The 18,382-nt window shown below is 34.5% G+C and overlaps 2 protein-coding genes across 2 annotated transcripts; one reads left to right on the forward strand and one right to left on the reverse strand.

Moving 5' to 3' along the window:
* The first annotated feature begins 1,890 nt into the window (after window positions 1-1,890).
* On the forward strand, window positions 1,891-5,958 carry LOC147291323 (uncharacterized). Its single transcript, XM_086237531.1, has 5 exons — window positions 1,891-2,054; window positions 2,776-3,052; window positions 3,168-3,379; window positions 4,068-4,338; window positions 5,378-5,958. Exons 2-5 carry the CDS (start codon window positions 2,792-2,794, stop codon window positions 5,678-5,680), a joined length of 1,047 nt encoding a protein of 348 aa, XP_086093657.1. The 5' UTR covers window positions 1,891-2,054; window positions 2,776-2,791; the 3' UTR covers window positions 5,681-5,958.
* Window positions 5,959-7,920: 1,962 nt separating this feature from the next.
* LOC147291324 (diphosphomevalonate decarboxylase 2-like) lies at window positions 7,921-14,227 on the reverse strand. The gene is made up of 10 exons (XM_086235536.1): window positions 13,856-14,227; window positions 12,998-13,196; window positions 12,211-12,274; window positions 11,822-11,885; window positions 11,640-11,720; window positions 10,563-10,649; window positions 9,624-9,781; window positions 9,450-9,498; window positions 8,561-8,685; window positions 7,921-8,407 (listed from the first exon to the last, which is right to left on the reverse strand). Exons 1-10 carry the CDS (start codon window positions 14,069-14,071, stop codon window positions 8,197-8,199), a joined length of 1,254 nt encoding a protein of 417 aa, XP_086091662.1. The 5' UTR covers window positions 14,072-14,227; the 3' UTR covers window positions 7,921-8,196.
* Window positions 14,228-18,382: the final 4,155 nt, after the last annotated feature.

Here is an 18,382-nt window from a genome sequence, read left to right on the forward strand (position 1 = left end):
GGAGAAGGAAACAATTTAAAATACTTTTTTCTTCTTTGGTGGGTTAATGTTAAGGAAAAAAAAAAAAAAAAACCCTATTTTTTATTCTTTGATGGGTAAGTGTTCAGCAAAAAAAAAAAAAAAAATTATTCTTTGGTGGGTTAATGTTCAGCACGTGACTACTGTCATGGAATAATGAGTTAATTAACTTAATGTTCAGCAAAAAAATAAAATAAAAGGGTCCGCGGGCTTTGGTTGGAAATTGACTGAGCTCAGCTTCAAATATTGTATACAACTAAGCTTAAAAAAACCCAAAAAAGTACAGCCTAGGCAGTCATAATAAAATGATGATGAAATGACATTTATTATTTATATCGCATGACTAACAAATTACAAATATATATCTTTTTTTTTTTTTTTTATGGGAAATGAGAAATCTCATATTAAGGTACCTGACCAAAAGAACAGCCATCTTTACTGAAGTTGGGTAACAACCATAGTGGAGCTTCCTCCAACCAATTAAATTACGTCTGAGGCAACAAAAAGGGAAAATTTAGCAAGCCTATGGGTTGCATTATTACAACTTTGTGGGCTATTCTGAAATGAAACACTAGAAAACAAAGAGAACAAAGATCGAATGTCATGATGGCCATCTCTTCTGCTAGACAATCATGTTGTGAGAGAAGATAAATTGTTAACAGGAACAGATTAGGCCCTAAATATTTGGCAATGAGTGACCCCAAGGTGTCCCACAACTTGATCATTGTGGTTTTGAAAGCTTGTCGATTAAAGGTCTTACTGGTCAATACCTGTCCAACAAGGCTCAGCCGCAAAACATGTCTATTTACTGGTGCTGTGCACCCACCCTTCCAATTGGTAGGGCTTCAACTTTGTCTTCCATCAAAACTAAAGTTTTCGCAAAATTAGTTTCAATATCCTCCATAGGTCTAAGACGTACGCAGATCACCGTTAAAAAAAACAAAAAAAAGGGATTCAGTGCTAAGGTAGGAAAGGTTTAGCCAAGGTGCTAACAAACTAACAAATATTAATCACGGTATTATTAAAAAATTAGAACAAATAACATTGTGGTTCAAACCACGTAAACTAACCGAATAATTTAAACTTTGGTTAATTACATTTTGCACCCCTGTTATTTGGGTAAAATAACACTTTAGTTCTTCACCTTCAAAACGTACTAATCTCAAATCTAAACTTTTAAAACTTTGACCGTTGGATCAACCGTTAATTAATTACTTGCGTGGAGGGTGCGGGTCCACCATTTTTGCTAACATGAGTTTCCACTACAGAGCAATTTAGGTATTCAACAAAAATCTTATTCAATTAAAAGGAATAGAAATGTAGCTACAAAAAGAGTCGAACTCCAGACCACTCAAGAACCGTAACGGTCAACTTAGCGGAGGGACAAAATTACAAAGATTTAAAAGTTAGAGTTTGAGATTTGTACATTTAGAAAGTGAGAGATCAAAGTGTTATTTCACCTAAATAATAAGGGTGTAAAATGTAATTGATCCTTTAAACTTTTAGAATTGAAAAGCCCAAAAGAAAGAAGCAAAGCACCTACGGCCTACCTACTCCAAACAGTGCGTCAAACAGTTCTAGCAAAGTAACAAAAGCATCCATTTTAGGATAGCCTGATCTATTTTGACGGTCAAAGGTTAAAAGGAGGAGGAAGGAAAGTATGACAATAAACTGAGGAAAAGGTTAAAAGGAGGAGGAGGAAAAAGTATGACAATGGCGGTCAAAATAAATATCTTTAAAGAAGTGATTTTTCCACTTTAAGAACAATATTTTATCTTTGGTTAGGTGAACCGTGTACCCAATTGAGTTAATTATCGTTACTTCTGAATTCTGATGCAATGAAAAAAAAAAAGAAAAAAAAAAAAAAGCATAAAAGAGGAGATAATGAGAGGTGTTAATGTGAGAAGGGTAGTCGTAGGAGTCACCAGCAAAATTACAGGCCACCAACAGCAGCAGCTTCTGCACAATAGCTGTTCCTGCTCTCAACCCTTTAACGGTCTCTGCACAACAGCTGCTCTACTCTCAACCCTTTAACGGTCTCTCTCTCTGGGTTTTATTCTCAGTTCACATATTTAAGTTTTCCTAATGTTGTCTTTAAAATGGTGGTTAGTTAATGCTTGTTTCTGCATATTTGACTGCTTTCTTTGATGTAATGGGAACTCAGTGCACGGCTTTATTGCTATATTATGCTACATTAGTTTTGGTGAAGAACTGAGCAGGGAATTTAGGAGGCATTGTTGATCCATCTTTATTTCCACATATAGCACATGGATTATTTAAGCCCATATAATCTTTTTTAGAAATTATTATTGGATGATCATTATTCTTAATTTATGAAAGTTCTTAACTTTGTAAATTAAATGATGGAGTGGAGCTTTAATTTTCAACTTATTTATTTATTGTCTGCTGGAGAGATAACTGGGACATTAAACTTGCCCCTTCTGTATTGTGTGTATGAAAGCCTGTGTCTAGTGTTTTCTTTTTTGGGTCCGATGCTTTTTGCACTTAACTGTCCTTTTTCTGGTTGTTTAATTTTGAATTCTGATAATCTGTTCATGGGTATGCACTTGTAGAGGTAATTAATCTAAATGTGATCTCACCAAAACTTTAATAATTCATATTCTAGTATGTCCTCATACCTCCCAAAATAAGGGGCAAGAGCTAAATCAAGCCTTATGTGTAGTCAAGCTTAATCCTATATCTGCCCCACTTCATCTTGTACTGCTTTTCAGAAAAGTTTCATTTTTTCGTTCTCAGGGGGCAAGGGATCAAGATGTTTAAGAGAATCTCATTTGTCTTGTTGGTTGGATTGCTGGCATTGGCATATCAGGCCACCCAACCACCCCCTCCAAACATTTGTGGCTCCCCTGGCGGCCCGCCCATCACAGCATCTAGAGTAAAGCTAAGGGATGGAAGATATTTGGCCTACAAGGAGCATGGTGTGTCAAAAGAAGTGGCCAATTATAAGCTTATCTTTGTTCATGGCTTTGGTTCTTCCAGACATGATGCAGTGATTGCAACAGACATCTCTCAAGTACTTAACTGTTTGTTTTTTTTGAATTAATTTTCTAGTCTCTATTGCCTATCGGGTTTTTTAAATTTGTGCCTAAAGGTTATATTGGTTGATTTCACGGTGGATATCTTTACAGGAAGTTGTTGAAGATTTAGGGCTGTACATTGTGTCTTTTGACAGACCAGGCTATGGTGAAAGTGATCCGGATCCTAAGCGAACAGTAAAGAGTTTGGCTTTGGATATAGAAGAGCTTGCTGATCAGCTGGGACTTGGATCCAAATTTTATGTAATTGGATATTCTATGGGTGGACAGGTCATCTGGAGTTGTCTTCAGTATATCCCTCATAGGTAAGATCCCAGTACATGCCTCATAGATAGAATAGCCAAATGTACATGCTCTAGATGTCTATTGTGAATGTTAGAATACCATTGTATCCTAAAACTTTAAGCTGGATTCTGGAATGGGTCAACAGTCATCCTGCACTGAATAATTTGAGGAATGGGGATGAGAGATTTTGAACCCAGGACCTTTTGGAACCAAAGCCCTAATACCACCTCAAAAACTTAAATGGTTAAGGAATGAGCTAACAATGCACATCAAGCTAATAATGAAATATAGAACGAGTAGTTTTTGCAATTGCAATATATCTAGAACTCGAGATATTGTGAACGAAATGGAAATGTTTGAAGAATCAGTTTGTATGGGAAAAACACAATGAAAGAAGCATAACAAGTAAATAGATAATTACAAATTTTTTGCTACGCATAAATAGGTTGGGCATATAATTTAGAAACCTTAGATAGTAATGATTTGTGAAGGCTTCATAATACATTAACTACTTTATGACAGAATTGGACCTTCATTGGAAATAGGTTTTTTTTTTTTGGTCAATCATTGGAAATAGGTGTTATTTGGTTTCTTGTATCAAATTTTGGGAACAAGTTGCTACTTCAATGAGAACCATATTCTACATTGTCTCATGTATTATCTTCAATATTGAAATTTGCCTCAAGTTGGATGTTTGGATGCTGACAGGCTAGCAGGAGCAGCACTGATCGCTCCTGTTATCAACTACTGGTGGCCAGGATTTCCCTCCAACTTATCCACAGATGCCTACTACAAACAACCACCAGGGGATCAATGGGCACTTCGAGTTGCTCACCATATACCATGGCTAACCTACTGGTGGAACACTCAGAAATTATTTCCAGCATCCAGCGTTGTAGCCCGTAAACCAGATATTTTTTCCCGCCAAGATTTGGAAATTCTTATGAATAAGAAGTTTTCTGGGAGAGAAAACCACAAGGTACTTTTCTTATTCGGTAAATGTTTAGGATTTTTATTAAAACAAAGTAAGAAGGACACAACCTGAAGCATCACTGTAATATTGAGAGCTTCATAAAATGTGAACAATTAACATATTGAATCACTGTCCACAGTTTGAAACCCTGAGCAAGGGTTTGTATCATTTGCAAGACTTACTATCCGAGCTTGAAGAGCTCTAGTGCTAGTTGAGGCTTGAGGAGCCTCTTGGTTTATAGGGCCATTTGGGAGTTTTGGTTTCAACAAGTATCTTGGAAATACTCTTATGAAGTTTTCTATACCACTTTGTAGGCTCTAATCTAGTGCCCCATTGTTGAAGTATAGTGATATAATTCAAACTTGTACTCACATGGAAGAGAAAGAATGAACAACTCAACTGAAATCACACGGGTTTACATAGGGACTTAGTAGCACCACATAATTTACAGCACATGTTGACATGACTTTTAGATTTCCTAATACATTCGCTAGGTACATTGATGAGTTAATTTCCAAGGCACATTAATCTAGTAACATAAGTTAATCACATGCATTATTTGGTTTAAATCTCAACACCCCCTCTTAAACAAAATTTATGGTTTTAAGTAAATAGTTTGTAAATTTTCATTATTGAAGGGCTTTTGTAAAAATCAAAGAGTTCGAATTCCTTCACCTCTAATGGAAACAATCTTCAAAGTCATCTCCTTCGATGTTTGAAACTTGCATGTTGTCTTCATGTTTAAAATTGGTGTAATGGAGACAATCTCCAACATGTTTGAATAATGTTTTCACTGTGATGAAGAATGTTTAATCAAAGAATCCTTCTATGCATGTTCGCCCATTTCGTATCAACTATAAAATTCTTAACACAGCTCTTTTGATTGCGTGGCATCTCAATGGGTTATATGGCTTCCAACTGGACTTTAAACATTTGATCCGTATCATGTTATTAGGTGTATAACATTCTAACACTGAATTTTTAGTGATAGAGTTAGTCATTCGTTCTTACGACCAACTTGATGATTCTTTTCTCTTTTTTGCAGGCACAGATCAAGCAGCAAGGAGAATTTGAGTCCATCCACCGTGACATGATGATAGGATTTGGGAGTTGGGAATTTGATCCTATAGGTCTTAAGAACCCTTTTACCAACTATGAAGGTTCCGTCCATCTATGGCAGGGTGAAGCAGATAGGCTTGTCCCAGTTACACTCCAACGGTATATTGTGGAAAACCTTCCATGGATTCACTACCATGAGTTACCAGGTGGTGGACACTTGTTTCCATATGCTGATGGCAAGAGTGAAGCTATCTTAAAGGCACTTCTATTGGGGAGAACTGAGAAGTAGCTCATTGTTGGTATATGGACAGCTCTTTTCTTATTCTCTCCTTTCTTTTGTTTATCTCAGATTTCTATTATTTTTTTTTTTTTGGCCATGAATCTCAGATTTCTATTATTATTTACTAATTTCAACAAGATAGGTGTTTGTAATGCTGTTGCAACAGGACAGAAACTTGGACCAATTTTGGTTAATATTGTAATGTCTTGTAGATTAAATTGACGAAGGGAATGGGATTTTGTAAAATTAGTTCGTAACTTTCAAGTCTGATGTCATTGTTGTGGTTTCTTCCACTCACATCCAGGTTACTTTGACTTGCATGTTTGAAAGAATAGGAAAGTTAGAACTACAAAATTGACAGATGCAATGCACTACGGTAAGCTCAATATTCACTTGGACATCTAGGAGTCAGGCATGTAGAGAACTAAGTTCACTAACTATACCTAATCCAAGAACTCTTTAGCCCGAACCTTGGTCAAGCTTAAGAACCATGATTGAGTTCAAGACCCTTTTCGATTTTGGTCGACAGACTTCAGCTATGAAATTAGGAGATCCTATTCTATCAGACGACTACTACAAACCTACAGGGAGCCTGGACCGCCGGCCTATCCGATCATGTAAATATAACCCTACCTTGCAAGGAATCTATCCCTCAAAAGGAGTAGTTCTAACATGGAGCTAACCCTCAGAAGTGAGGTCTATCCCATTATCACAAACGCACAGATGAAACCTCCCTCTGCCTCTAGCACCACCCTAATAAACGTGTAAAACTAGGAGATGAGGTGATCCTCTCCTCTAAGTGCATCCAGCAAAGGTATGGAACAATTCATCATTCAACAATTTGAGCCTCAGGCTTTCTTGCTCTTCCCTCTAGGTCTGACTTGCAGCTACAAAAACTCTTAAATCTTGAGAAAAAAAAAAAACACAAGAGTGCACCTTTAGTTCTTCTGTTACACTTTTCTACCCACAACTCTGCTTGATTAAATGCAAATTCCAAGTTTGTGGAACCTAACTAGTTATATACGGCATGCTTGTAACCAACGATGTCGTTTTGAGATCTAAGGCTCAGTTTTTTGGGTATAGGATTAGCATTTGGAGTTTATATTTGGAATATAATTATGGCTTTTTTACCCAAATGCCACTTGGACTATAGGGGGTGTGCTCCCATACCACCCAAACTTTTTTCTTGCCAATTTATTACCTAAAGTATCAATTTGTGTCAATGTGGCACCAACAGTCAATTTTGTGTTAAATCATCAACTTGTTTCTCAAACTTCCTAGTTTGCCCTTAATTATAATTAAGAAGAGAGAGGGAAAGAGAGGAAGGGAGGCCAGCATCATCGGGGATGGGTCAGCGTCAGGAGTGAGGGTGGGTTGGCTGGGTTTTTTTTTTTTTTTTTTAAGTGTATTTGGATTTTAGTTTTGTTTTTTAGATATTTTATAATATGAATTGACAATATTACCCTTTAAGTTATACAGAAATGGATAACAGATGCCACATTGTCATATATTGATACTTCAAATGGTAAATTGGCAAGAAAAAAAGTTTGGGTGGTATGGGAACACACCCCTTATAGTCCAAGTGGTATTTGGGTAAAAAAGCCTATAATTAAATGAAAGTCTAAAACAACATAATTTCAAATACAAATACGTATCAATACAAAAAAAACATAAACAATGATTCAGACTCATGAAAAATATGCATGCTGCACCATTAGCGTTGCTCCATAATAAGGCAAGTGTGATAACTTACTGAAACATGACCTGCCAACCCATCAAATAAAAAATCTGAGTTTGTGGAGCCAAACTAGTTCACATCATTATATCATAAGCCCAGCCCATTGAGATTTCATTATGGCATACAGATTAAGTTATCATAATTCAGTTAGTTCAGATGAACTACAATGTGTCAAAATGGATGGGACCGGTGCTTGCTATTCTTCAATTCATAGTAAAGGATCTCTTACCAAGTCCATCAAACAGAGTGGTGCTGTGTTTTTTTTTGGCAAGTGTAGAGGTTCATTAAAATTGGGTTTTTTCATACAGCTCTGATCCATAACCATGAAAATGCAGAATGGAAATAAATGACTACGCATATATTCGGGGCACTTGATCCTTATTCCTCCCCGGAAAAGACTATTTTTAAGGCTTGTTGGGTTGAAAACGTTTCCAGCAATTTGTTTCAATCTCCAGTAACAGGGAAGATGCAGTGTGCAGTTTACTCTCACAAGATTTGTTCAAAGGACCACTAATAACAATGGACAGCTTATTCATTGATGTGTCAAAGACAATTGAGTACAAAAACCATAATTTGATTAAAAGAGCCAAAAATAAGTTACAAATACATGAAACAAGCAAAAGAAAACTGTCAAATTGCGAGGAACTCGGAGTCTCGGATAATCATTTTAAGGCAAATCTTGGGTTCAGCCTTAAAGGATCATCTGAGTGAACTACTTCAGGCTCATAAAGCCATTTGAGTTGGCCTGAGAAGACAGAGCACCATGAAAAAAGGAAATCTTCTGAGCTTACTTCGGCAGCCCAGTTTCAGGGTTGAGAAGATGGCTTTCATTTGACAGCACAACTGGACCTCTCCCAGGTCTCGTGCAAATAAAGTAACTGACATCTCCTCTGTACTGGGATTTATCCTTGATTTCTGGGGGTGGGGGCAGAGCGTCAATATCCTCCATGCCCTCAACCCCAGCATCTTTTAGAATCGACTTATCACCAAGAACGAAACTGGAAAAGGAATTAAAATAAATTAAAAAAAAATACACACACAAGGGGAAGCAGGGTTGGCATCGCTGGAAAAAATCATTGATGCAAAAACTACACAGAAACAAGAAGCTAGAAAATGTCTTATGGCAGCCCTAGCATCTTAATACAAATTACCTGTTCAAATCTGCATCACTATTTGGAGGAAAGCAGTAGAGCAGCTTTTGAATCAAAAGGGCAGCCGTTTTTCTGTTACGTGCAATTAAAACTGCATTCGGCCCCGCATCAAATGTATAAGCCACCTGTCAATTATGTACATAGTGTGAACCACTCGAATAGTATAAACAGAATGAAACTCAGATAAGCTAATAGAGTTGTACATGATTTTCTTACTTCAAATGCAAAGTTATGTTCCTACTAATATTCAGTAGCACACTAATGCCAATAGCTAAACATAAAGTAAGATCAGTGCCAAAAGGGAGAAGTAGCTCCGAATTAGGATTTTTGAAGCATTTAAGAGTCAAAACCCAGATAATATTGTCATTCAGGAAAGCTACGTCCCAGGGAGACTTACAAGCATGCTTTGATCAATAAGTTATGTGAACAAAGTCTGAGCCAAATTACTTGTAACTAAAGCCAAAAGTTTTTCTTTTCCACTAAGAATTTGTTTGCAGTTACTGGATTTAAAGTTTGAATTTCTCTCCAGAATTTTATTTTATACACGAGAAATTTTTACATTTTCTATTGTATCTTCATAAATTTTTTACAGCTAGTATTTCTTTTTCTGCGTGTGCTTTTGCAATTTGCTTCAGGTCAGGCATTATATTAAGCAAATGTGTAAGATTGAAGCTTGAACTAGGTTAACGTTTTTATCTTAAGGGCAGAAGGACTTCTACTGAAAGTAAAATCAATCATATACCCAATTCAAAATATAACAGCTCACAGAGCACATGCAATCTAAGAAACTTAAAAAATAACCTTTCCTAACATTATCATGCTATGAGGAGCAGAAATCAGGATTTTATACTCGTTAAAAAACCATAAGTTTCCTCCTGAAAAAACAAACCTGAGGTGTTCCTTCTGAATGGTTCCACTTTTCGACAAGGCTGATTATCCTGAAACATAGTTACTTCGTCAATATTGACTTTCAAGTGTTTAATGCCACACCTCAATGAACAAATCAATGAACTATTGCTGCTGCTAAGCTTTTCAAGCTACATAAATACAAAAAGAGGCTTGCCTGTGGGATGTATCATTCATGTAGAATATGGGGGGACATGTGTCCAGGCAGACAGCATGAAACTGGTTACTGTCAGTACAGCTCAATTGTGCAAAAGAAGCAAAATCACGATTCTTTATGGCTTCTTCCATTTTCAATATGCGTTTGGGTACTACTTCCTGTAACAGTATCAAAAGAAGGACGGAAAAATACAAGTTAGATCAGACTTTAAAGGACCCCAGAAAATTGAACAGATAACAAGTGACCCAAAGGAACAAGGGAGTTGAAAATACCAAGGAATTTAAAATGATAAGATTTGAAGTTCTAAAATTTGTAAGTTTTCTTGGTTGGTTACCCTACTAAGCATAATGGGATTTAAATACAAAATTTATAGGTTCTATTTCTGGATGCATCAATATGTAAATGAGTGCAGTTGGGGTAATCGTGATGGTGGGGTAGTGGTGGTTCCAGTGGCAAGGTGGTGGCAGGATGGTGGTGATGGTGCTGGTAATGGTGGTGGTGGTGGGAACAAGGGTGCTGGTGGAAATAGTGGTGGTTGAGGCGGCTGTGCTTGTGGATATTTTCTCAAAATCTCTCATTATCTTGGGAATCTGAAATGACACCTATTTAGATGGAATTTAGAGTTGGGATCCAAATTCCTAGTCTTTTTCCACGTTGAATTTACAAATTCCCTTGTTTATGAACCCATATACAAGGAAGTTAGTAGATGTTTCATAAATCCCGAATTTTGTCTAAATTTCAAGTTTATTTTATCCTTCTAAACACAAAGTATTTAAATACTACCCCCAAGGGTAAAAAGTGAAGCTTCTATGCCTTATCATATGAATATGTGGACAACAAACACTAAGTAAAACTACAGGGCTCAGTGACTTTGATAACCTTCTATTACTGACGACAAATTAAACTAGGCAGTGAAGAAAAGGAAAATTGAGAGCATACCTTTGCTCTATGTTGTAGGAGCAAACTTGTTTCGACGGTATCGCGCATTCCTGTAGTGCTACTTGTTTCCTTCTGCCTTGAACTTACCTGGAATAAACAAAATCAAGATTTGTATTAGTTAGGGAATAGAGAAAGAACCCTGGTCTGAGATTCATAATACAACTTTGGCTTCTGTTGAGAAGGTAAATAACAGGATTCTTTACAAGTTGCAGCATCTCAACGTTCCAGAAGTAGTATGTGCAGCCATTTATAAACATCCATCACATAATATTTGGACATTCATGACACCATATACTAGTTATCAGAGTTTAACTGCAAAATTACCTTTCCACTCCATAACTACCTCATAACAGCAAGAGATGTACTAACATAACTTTGCAAAATCTTAATTCTGCTAATAAGTTTTTTTCTTTTTCTTTTTTTTATTCTTTTTGTAATGGGGACAAGTCTGTCAAATTATTAAATATATTTTATAAACTTTTTATTCTGACTTTTGTTAAAAGTTTGTCTACGACTTAATATCTTCCTAACTCTTTCTACAGCTCAATGGATGCCTTCAAAGATATCATTAATTGATTTTTAAAAATAGGGGAACAGGCAAAGAGGCATCAAGAAGCATACAAAAGAAACTATAACTATACTGTATCTAGAAAAAACACTAAAGATAATAGGCATTAGACTTTTTTTTCTTGTTTTATATTTTGTTGAATTTTTTTTTTTTATAAATATATAAAAAGACTATAAAAAGTCACAGGTAGTATTTGGCAAACTAAAAAGTATCATCGTTCAATTGGTAGTGACCAGAGGTACACATTTAAGATGAGTTTGTACTATAAAACCAGAAAAATATGCAGATCATGAATAAATAAAGTCTAACCATAAAAATACACCCAAGACAAGAAGAGAATGCAAATGTATGGGAACTCAGAGATGGAGAGTTGATGATTCAAAGTACCCTAGGGAAAACCAACCAAAAACCACCGAGCACAAGATGAAAAGAAAAAAAGTAATGTCCACTGCCCAAAATTTGCCAATAAAATCGTTTAGCAGAATGACAAACAAAAAGAAGGTACATACCACAGCAATAACAATGACAAGCTCATCCCAGTGCTTCTCGTCAGCAAGTTGAACTGCAAGACTGTCGGTTCCCTTCTCATCCTTAACAGATCACGATACCCAGAATCAGCACTAAAAACTCCAAAAAATAACTTGCTTTTCAACAGAGGGCATAAGGATAACAACAAAGAAACTAAACTTACTTTTCCCATGATCCACTTGACAAATCCCCCGTATAAGCTGCGACAAGCACTGCCTGAACCTTGCCTGTATGAACAAACAAATTTAATGAATTATAATCACCAACTACAATTAGCATACTTGAATCTCTATTATGTTTTATAATACACAAACACTAAGATATTTGTTGAAATAAAAATAAATCAACATAGTAAAATCCATTATGCATGATGTCTATATAAAGGCAAACATAATAAATCTTATATTTATCATGACATAGAAATGCCATAAACAGCAGCCACATTTAAGCAATGAGACTGAAGTGCAAGGCTTTCGCAAATTGTAACCATTCTAACAGAAGCAAGATACAAGCAACCTGGAAATCAGATATATTTATGAACTATTAAAATACCTTGCAATAGCAGAAAGCTGGCTCTCATCTTCGTTCACATTCATTAACTTTCCAAGGGCAAAAACTGCAAGTTGAAACAGAGACTTAGCTATCATATGCTCATTGCATAATTCTTTTTATTCATAAAACACGAATAATCTAGTACCAAAAAAACCGAGTAATCCAAAATAATTAAAGAAAAAATTACAAGAAATGTGCACTTATAAAAGCTGAAATGCCAAAAGATACTGCTAAGAGCAGAAATATATAACTGTGGGAGCATGGATGTGAATATAGGCACACGCATTCTTACATATTATACATGACATAGAACTAATTATAACTAAGAGAGGGGGAAAATTGGAACCAGTTAAACCATAGATATTAATTATAACTAAAGCCTAGCATGTAAGCAAGAGAAGAAATCGCAAAATTAGTACCCATAAGCAAACTCAACCATGAAACAGTAGTGAAACCCAAGTGAAGGAATTAGACATAATTTATTCAGATTTTGTTGAACAAATTAATTTCAATCACAAAAGTAAAAAAAAAAAAAAAAAAAAAATTGTTACTAAGAAAAAACCGCTTCCATAATTATAAACAATATAAAACTCCTATCAAACAAAAAAATATATATTTATATATAAAAAGAATACAAATCCAGTTCTCTTGAATTCTTTAAGCATTTAGACTAACCAAAGTATCAATAATAATACAGTAATGATTTCTCAAACTTGAGGCCTTACTAAGCACTAACATATAACAACAAATGAATAATATGATGTAAAAATAGGGTATTATATGTTACCAAGACAAGCAAAACCAGCTGCCGAGGAAGCCAATCCAGCAGCAGTAGGAAAATTGTTATATGAAGAGATATGTACATGCAATTTGTCCCAATCCTTCTTAGTAATGTTGATTCCCTTTTCCTTATCCTGAACATCGTTAGCTCGACTACGAATTTCCCTTAAACAGCTCTGGAATCTGCCTCCAGAAAGAGAAATCTCCTACACTAACCAGCAAAAACAAAAAAGAGCCATGAATCAGAGAAAGCCCAAAAGGATCATGGTATTTGGATTGGAAATATTAAATCTCTGATAGTTTCTGTAGAAAAAATTAACAGTGCCACTTTTACAATCTAAGTAACCACTGTATTCCGAAAAATAGAAAAAGTCAACTCAACCAAGAAAAATATGAAATTGCCTCTTGTTTTCCTGAGGACAGATCTAAAGAAATATACGTTATTCAAAGATCAATTTCTAATTTCTTCCTCTCATTACCTATATTTCCTCAAAAGCCAATTATGTGACGAATATACTCATTCACCAAGGCTAAATACTAGTGACATAGCTGTTATAGAGAATATACATTGTTCCTCCCTCAATCACTTACAATCATAAATTCAGTATTTGAAATTCTTTATTTCCTTGTCATTCCTACTTTCTCTTGGAAACCAAATGGAGTACAAATTTAGAACTTACCCCATGGAGCCATATATATCTAATTTTAAGCTCGGTCCAAGTTAAATTCTTATCCTACCACGCCCCAAGAAACCATGAACCCATAATTCAAAAGAATATTTACTTTAATTCTCTTGAATTCTCAATCTTTTCTGGGTATTTCACAAAGAAAATACTGAGTAGAAGAAGAAAACAAAAAGCTTTACCTGGCCATTGAGCCACATCCGATCTTGGTCAAAGGTTGGACTGACAGCGACAGTAGTGGTGGTGCAGAGGTGCTCGGGATCAAGCGTGACGCTGATGCTGTCATTCACCGGCAGAATCAGCGTCTCGTCCCTCTTCCCCCAGTACTTGATCACAGCGATGTTGGTGGGCGTCTGGGCCGTCACCATCAGCACCCACTTCTGCGACTCGTCCGCCATTTGATTGTCCGCTGAGAAAATTAGATTAAAGATTTTCTGGGAAAATGTGATGATTTTCCGGGAAAGAGAGAGATCTGATTAAGCAATGATGTGAATCTGAGACTGTTGAGAGCAAAACGGGAGTTGGTTTTGAGGTTTTATATAGTGGAGAGTTGGGGAAGACGACAAGTGGTGGGATTTGTTGTTCATAGTTGAAAATTTTGAAGGTTTCGGGTGGTGGGGAAAACCAAGGGGGCCCCACCTTGGTGCTGTCTGACTTAGGCTTTCATCGGGATTTGGGAATCCTTGGACGCCATTATTGGACTTGGACTCTAATTTTACTTCTATTATTCATTTTTCTTTTAATTCATCAAATGGGATAAAACATAACAGAACAAAACAAAATTAGAGCGATGGTAAGGTAAAGAACTTCAATTTTCTTCTTATTTTGTTTCAGAATTCAGAACACCTAGTTGTCTTCTCGTTTATGTCTTCTTTTATTTCTCTTTTCTCAGGTTTATTTTCCAGTGTAGTTTATTAATTTCGAAATTAGAACAATTTATTTTATATTTTACTCTTTAAATATCATTTTGTTTGATAACAGTTTGATTCACTTTATTACATTTTCGTAATTTGATTCACTTTATTACATTTTCGTTTGATCCAAGTTTTAGAGGTCTGAGAATAAGAAATCAATTTCATTCCCACATTTGGTAAGTGGGAAAATAAATCAATTTATGGCTCAAGGGAATCTGATGCCTTATTGGGGAAAAAATGAAATTTTTGCTCTGACTTGGGTTTTGTTTTTCCTTCTCTTGAGAAAGAATTTATTGCTTCTTTTTAGAAAAAACTAATCATGCTATTATTAAAAATAAATAATAAATTAGGGAATAATCAAGGAATAAAATTTCGGGTTTCGAGAAAATTTCGATGGAAATTTCCACGAAAATTTTGAAAATTTTTAAATTTCGAAAAAAATTAGATGGAAACGATGGAAATTTTGAATGAAACTTTACCATATGTTTATTTAACATATTATCTACTAAATTGATAAAAAAAAATTGAATAAACCAAATTATATAGTAGGTTTTATATAATATAAGATAAATATAATGCGCACTGGAGACAAATACTGTTAAATAAAATTAGTATAATAAATAAATGAAATTAGTATATTATTTATACTCTATAATCTATACACTAAACCATACATATTTTATAATCAATACTCTATATTGTTTAAGATATGGTATATGATATTAGGATTTAGGCCCTTTAGAGTATTTTTAATTATTTTTTATATAAAAATATATTATAATTTACTAGTTTAGGATTTAAAAACAATTAAACGAAACTCCAAAACAACCAAACGAAAGCCCAAACTTTTTTTTTTTTTTTTTTTTACAATTGCCCAAGACCCCAAACTCCAATCAACCCTAAACCTTTTAAATTTTTTTTTTTCTTCTTTTTTTTTTCTTTTTTTCTTTTCTTTTTTTCTTTTCTTTTTTTTTTCCTTCTTTTTCTTTCCTTTCTTTTCTTGTTCTCCACTTCTCCCCCGTGTCTCTGTTTTTTTTCTTCTTTTTTCTACTGTGCTTCTCTCTCTCTGTGCATCTCCATCACCAACCCATTCTCTCCTCTTTTTCCCTCCTCTCTTTCTCCCTCATCTTCCCCCATGTCACCCCCATGCCGCCGCCCCATCTTTCTCCCTCGATCTCCCCCTACCACCCCCTGTCGCCGCCCCCTCTTTCTCCCAAAACCCAGCCTCCTCTCCAAAAACCCAGCCTTCCAAAACCCAAAACCAGTCTTCTTTTTCTCCTTCTATCTCACCTGCCAAAAATTTTGCCGAAATTTTGAGAATTTTTGCGAAATTTCGATAATTTCGACAAAATTATCATGAAAATTTAACAAATATGAGTTTCAATTTCGACACACCAAAAAATCGAAATTTAACACCTTGGGTATAATTGAAAAACTAACACTTTTCATTTTCAATTTCTAGTTTACTTTCCCAAGATTATCAAACACAGAAAAATGAATTTCACATTCTTTTCCCCTTGAAAAATACAAAGGAATTGATTTCCTAAGGTAATCGAATTATAGATTTAACCTAATCATAAGCCTTACCTCTACTATATTTTCAAAAAAATGAAATAGCAATAATGAATTATAAATATTTTTACCTCTACCATTTTTTTTTACAAAAAAATGAAATAGCAATAATGAATTATAAATATTTTTAATAAGTCCAAATTTGGTGTTAAGTATTTCTAATAAGAGGAAACATGTGGAGAAATTGAAAGTAGTCTCATCCACTCAGACTCAACTTGCTAGGGTTGGTGGAGTTGTATCAATTATTCTATTTTTTAAATTACATGGGTTTTTCTTGGCTGTTTTGCTTGCTTGCTCACATAGTAGGAACTCTTTGACATCCTTGCTAGCTTATTTTCTATTTAATTTTGTTTTCATCTGTTGAACAATTGAAGGTTGGTACGGTGAAGGCGATTTGAAATTGACGTAATTTTGTATCTAATTGTAATAGTTTGTAATAAACCAATCTCTTACATATGCTAATATGTTATTGACAATATTAATTCAAATTCACCTGTCTAATAAGAGAATACTTGAAAATTTATTGACAAATTCAACAAAAGCAAATTGTACAGTTCACCACATTAGTCCATTAATTTTTTAATATTTTTCCCAAGTATTCCTAAATATAGGCACCGTGCAAAGGAGAAGAAAAATAGGCAAAATTGTTCTTAATTATTTCGAAATTCAAAGGATGAGTGAGAAGAAAAAAGGTTATATCTTGTGATTTTCCTTGTTTTGCATATGGTAGATAGTCATTGCAGTCCAAAGTCAACTATGGCCCTTTATAGTTTATGTTATGCGGCCAATAAATTAATGTATAATTTCCTGTTCAAGGATATACTGCCTACCTATTTGATCCTCAAACGGAGAGAGACCTGCAGCCAAACACTATTATTTTGCAAAAAACTATTTTTCTTTTGGGTAAATGTAAATCACACTTTTGGTTGTTATTAAAGCAGTACACATTTAGTTATTTTTCGGGTAAATCACACTTTTGGTTTTTTTTTTTTTCCGGCCAAAAAAAAAAACAGTACACATTTGGTTTGGGCTATTTTTCATTTTAGTTTTTTGGTGGAAAAAAATGTCTCAATTAAATTTATGTGGTTTACTTTAGTTTGATGTTTTTATGAATTATGCATTAATTATAAATTCACATAAATTTGATTGAAATCAAAATATCGATTAAAATAAAGAATGGTCCAAACTCCAAGCCACACTACTTCAAAATATAATTTAGTATTAATTAGTTATTAATTTAATAGTATTTCATTTTCTAATATTTGAAGAAGTCCAAAATTCTGATAAAAATATAGTGTGATTAAACATTCTTTTCTCCTTAAACCCTTCCCACTCTACTTAGGCCCATGAGTTAAAGCCGCCAACTTTAAGAAAACTTTTGGGTACTCGCCACTCGCCAGTGAGGATTATTTTTGTTTTAATCATTAATTCATTATTTATATCTTAACATTTAGCGAAATCAATAAAATAAAAAAAATTATAAGAGATGTAAGAATAAAAATGTAAAATAATTATGAAATAAGTTGGTGAGACCAAACATTAATTTTCCTTTGTGAGGAGGGCTGTGGCAATAGCTCATTAGCTCAGAGGGCCGCATGCATGTGTTTTCTCACTTCTCACTCAGCAAGTCATAGTTTTCTTAGTCAAAATATGACACCCAGCCCTCCAATGTTGGCTTCATTTTATATTGACAATGACTTGGGATAACTGTCCCCACCTTATTCAATTTTCTTGGCTAATATTAATAGTAATATTATATTATAGACGGCTCTCACCTACTTTTATTTATTGTCCATCTCACCCACCTGTTTTTTCCTCTTTTCTATTATAGTTTAATATGTATTGCTATTGCCCATTCCAGTATTCCACCTACTTATATCTCTATCAAACAATTAAAACTTGGTAACAAAAACAATTAAAACGTTTTAATAGAAAACTTTTTTTGGTTGACGTTTTATTTTAAACTTAAAGTATTAAATTAGAATCAACTAGTTATTAGTTTAATAATATAGAAAATTAGGATTAAATACCAAATCTCAATAATTTTTTGGTATAGCATGAAGACCATATAATATTTCAATTGAGCTACCAAATTTAAATGTAGTTTTTTAGATTAGGTCACAAATATGTTGGCCCATTTGATTTGAGCCTTTTCCATTTGACATTTTTATCCTTTAGCCCACATATGATTAGTGTTAATTAAAATTTATAAGGTTTTGACAA

The sequence above is a fragment of the Dryas octopetala genome, chromosome 3, assembly GCF_963921425.1.
Source record: "Dryas octopetala chromosome 3, drDryOcto1.1, whole genome shotgun sequence".
NCBI lineage: Eukaryota > Viridiplantae > Streptophyta > Magnoliopsida > Rosales > Rosaceae > Dryas > Dryas octopetala.

Excerpts from the sequence above, each read along its gene's own strand:
- LOC147291323 (XM_086237531.1), top strand. The coding sequence starts at position 2,792 with ATGTTTAAGAGAATCTCATTTGTCTTGTTGGTTGGATTGCTGGCATTG. Across the intron at positions 3,053-3,167 it reads TTGCAACAGACATCTCTCAA|GAAGTTGTTGAAGATTTAGG; the intron begins GTACTTAACTGT and ends ATATCTTTACAG. Across the intron at positions 4,339-5,377 it reads CTGGGAGAGAAAACCACAAG|GCACAGATCAAGCAGCAAGG; the intron begins GTACTTTTCTTA and ends TCTTTTTTGCAG.
- LOC147291324 (XM_086235536.1), bottom strand. The coding sequence starts at position 14,071 with ATGGCGGACGAGTCGCAGAAGTGGGTGCTGATGGTGACGGCCCAGACG. Across the intron at positions 9,782-10,562 it reads TCCTACAACATAGAGCAAAG|GAAGTAGTACCCAAACGCAT; the intron begins GTATGCTCTCAA and ends ATACTGTTACAG. Across the intron at positions 8,408-8,560 it reads AGTGATGCAGATTTGAACAG|TTTCGTTCTTGGTGATAAGT; the intron begins GTAATTTGTATT and ends TTCCTTTTCCAG.